This window comes from Lipotes vexillifer, unplaced genomic scaffold, assembly GCF_000442215.2.
Source record: "Lipotes vexillifer unplaced genomic scaffold, Lipotes_vexillifer_v1.1 scaffold570, whole genome shotgun sequence".
Lineage (NCBI taxonomy): Eukaryota > Metazoa > Chordata > Mammalia > Artiodactyla > Lipotidae > Lipotes > Lipotes vexillifer.
This window is the reverse complement of record NW_006777801.1, coordinates 4163671-4167081: the sequence shown is the minus strand read 5'-3', so window position 1 is coordinate 4167081 and position 3411 is coordinate 4163671. Positions and strand designations below refer to the sequence as shown.

The following is a 3411-nucleotide window of genomic DNA, read 5'->3' as shown; positions in this document are numbered from 1 at the left end:
TATGGGCCTCTCACTGCTGTGGCCTCTCCTGCTGCGGAGCACAGGCCCTGGACGCGCAGGCCCAGTGGCCACGGCCCACGGGCCCAGCCGCTCCGCGGCATGCGGGATCCTCCCGGACCGGGGCACGAACCCACGTCCCCCGCATCGGCAGGCGGACTCCCAACCACTGCGCCACCAGGGAAGCCCAAACATCTGCTCTTAATGCACCCTCAAGACAGGGTAGCTGGTTATTGTTGTTATTATGGCAGATATTCAATAGAATCAAGGTATTGTCCCGTTTAAGTTGGGATCACTTAAATTTAGTTAAATTTCCCCAATTAAACTCTCAACTCTCAACTGACTCTTCCAATGGAGAAAGGCCAGGAGCATGGAGAGCTGATCCCTAAGGCAGCTGAATTTGGCTTTGAAGGTGTCATAAGGTATTTTTGCAATCGTGATATCGTTCTGTTTGCCTCATTCTAACAATGAAAGGTATCAGTATTCCCTGAGTACTTAAGGAATGGTGATTAAAGGGAGAAGTGCCATTAAAAAGACTTGAGAAGCAGAGAAAAACTAACCTAGGATTACATCTTTGCTCATAGAAAATATTACAAAAGAGATCATTCATAAATGATTAATTGAAAGTCCACTGTATCTTTTCCCTATTCTTTCCAGTACCACCAAATTTTCTTCACTTTATTGAAATGCATCTAGAATAATGCAACTCTTGGAGAATGATAGATATTTACAGCCATTTCCACTTTACAGGTGGGAAAACTGATGCCTAAAAAGGAGCCTAAGGGATGCTCTGGTTAAGTCAACTGCTTATTAAGGCACAAGCCCTTGGTCAGTATCTCCCAGCCTCGTCTCACAAATAGGACACTTGTTAAAAATGCAGATTTCCAATTCCCGCTCCACCCCATTCCTCCCCACAAAATTCTGATTCCAAAGATCTGGGATTGTGGCTGGGAATCTGTTTTTAATGACCATATCATGGGATTCTCAGCAGGGACAAGACTAGAGTAAGGCAACAGCCTTGGACACAAAATTTAAGGAGATGTTAAAAACTCAGTCAGCAAGATAAGTCAGAGTTTAGGGCAATACTCTGAAAAATCAAAATTCATGCAAAAAATCCACGATGAACAAAATAGCGCAAGTTTGAATAAAGAGCGGATCAGCAGCAATGCTGTGCCATCTTGGAGTCCGAGGTGAAAGGAAAATCCGCAACACTGGTCATCTCACCCTGGGTGGCCCTGATTCTTATCAGCATACCAGCCTGGGAAATCCTGTCCTAGATAGTTAGATTGCAAGTCTGTCTCTTCTCCAGGAGACACCCCCCTGCCTTTCCAATTTCTAAAATAATACCTCTTAATTGCCGGTTCTTGAGAAAGGCTGATCTGGAAGCAATCAAAATCTTTGGAGGTAGGACCTGGGATTCCAAAACTACACCCAGGAGAATTCAGATGCACAGTCAGGTGTGAGAAGCACTGCCCTAGGTGAGCCTCAGGTCTCCCTGGGAAAACCGAGAGACAAGTGGTTTACCGGAGCCTGTCGCCTCCCTACCTTCTCTGTGTCGATGCCTCTGGACATGGACCAGGTAGACACGATGTAATCCATAACGCGCTCGCTCAGTCCCTTGGGAACCTGGTAGAGCTTCAGGAAGTCCCGGACGCTGTTGAGCATCTCATGATACCTGTTGGTGTTGGCGTACATCTGCTGGAAAATGGTTGTCACATTCCCGAAGATGGTGGCATACAGAAGTGCTAGAGAAGAGAGGCGGAGGAAAAATATACATCAGTGGTCCTTGAACTAGGGCCCAAGAACGCCCAGCTTGCTCAGAGCAGTCCAATGGTCAGAGCTGCCCACCCCATGGCAGATGCTTCTGACCTTCTCAGAAGAACCTCACCCCATGAAGCCTCTGGGAGTGGACCCAAAGAAAGAGTCTCCAAACACCAGGTCACTAGGACAAACTTGTGGGAGGCAGGGCTAGGGTGGGGCAGCTGGCACGACTGGGGCCAGAAGTAGGAGACAGACAGCAGTGGGGGCTGGGGACAGGACAGCTGGAGTGCTTCACTGTATACGTTTCATCACAAAAAGCTTGAGCCATGCCTGAAGCCATCAGTCAAATGTGTTCTTATGTGCTCTGGACCAGCCCAAATCCAAACCTATCAGCAAGCCATCTTTTTACAGCCCTGCTATGTGCCAACTACACTACCTGCCAGAGACAGGATGGGGAATGTGCCACTCAGTCCAGGTTCTCACACAGCAAACAACGTAGCAAACAGACTTTAAAAATGTAATCACAAATAATTAAATAATAGCAAGTCTGCCAACAGCATTGAAGGATGTTATATCTTTGCTTTGTAGTTATTGTTAAGGTGCATGTCAACACAACAATCCACTTCACTGTGATGTGGCTCCTGGGGAAAAAAGCATGGCTTTGATATGAACAGAATAAACTCAGGTCCCCTGGAGATGTAACAAGCACCTACTAGATGCTACTGCTGCTCCGCTTACATTAGTGTCATGAGGAAGGACCATTATGTCATCATAAAACCCCACATTCTACATGTAACCCCCATTTGCCCTTGAATGCTAAGCTCAAGTGCTACCTCTTCCAGGAAGCCTCCCCAACACTCCTCCCCTCCATCTGCCCCCCTGAGGGTGACTGCAACTCCCCAGGCATACAGATCTTCCTCGATTTACGACAGGGTTACATCCCAATAAGCCCATCATAAATTAGAAATATCGTAAGTCGAAAATGCATTTAATACACCTAACCTACCAAACATCACAGCTTACCCTAGTTACCTTAAACACGCTCAGAACACGTACATTAATTAGCCTACAGTTGGGCAAAGTCGTGGAAAACAAAGCCTGTTTTATGATAAAGTGTTAAATATCTTATGTAATTTATTGAATCCTGTATTAAAAGTGAAAAACAGAATGGTGGATCCTTGTGATCGCGTGGCTGAATAGGTGCTGCAGCTCACTGCCGCTGCCCAGCATCACAAGAGCATGACATACTGCATATCACTAGCCCAGGAAAAGATCAAAATTCAAAATTGGAAGTACAGTCTCTACTGAAGGCATATCGGTTTCACACCATTATAAAGTCGAAAAATCCTAAGTCAGAGACTATCTGTATTTCCACTGAGCTCGTGTTATAGACACCATTTTGCAATCACATTCTTTCTTTGCCTGTGCCCTTACAATAGGCTTGAAGGCTGGACTCAGCTTTTCCTTGCCATTGCAGCCAGGGGAGCTAACGCTATACCAGTACCCAATAAATATTTGTCATATTAGTGAATTTCACATGCTTTTGCTATGCCTGACTTTAAAAATGAGTTACTATATATATATATATATATATATATATATATATATATATATTTATTTATTTATTTATTTTATTTTTTTATTTTTTTATTT

At 44.7% G+C, this 3411-nt stretch overlaps 1 protein-coding gene across 2 annotated transcripts in view; it reads right to left on the bottom strand.

Moving 5' to 3' along the window:
- Nucleotides 1-3411, bottom strand: part of KCNH1 (potassium voltage-gated channel subfamily H member 1) — a 421221-nt gene that overhangs the window by 122527 nt on the left and 295283 nt on the right. For both annotated transcript variants that reach the window (XM_007451327.1, XM_007451328.1), the window contains exon 8: nucleotides 1543-1742. In XM_007451327.1, coding sequence (XP_007451389.1) covers nucleotides 1543-1742 — 200 coding nt within the window. The remainder of the gene's footprint in view (nucleotides 1-1542; nucleotides 1743-3411) is intronic.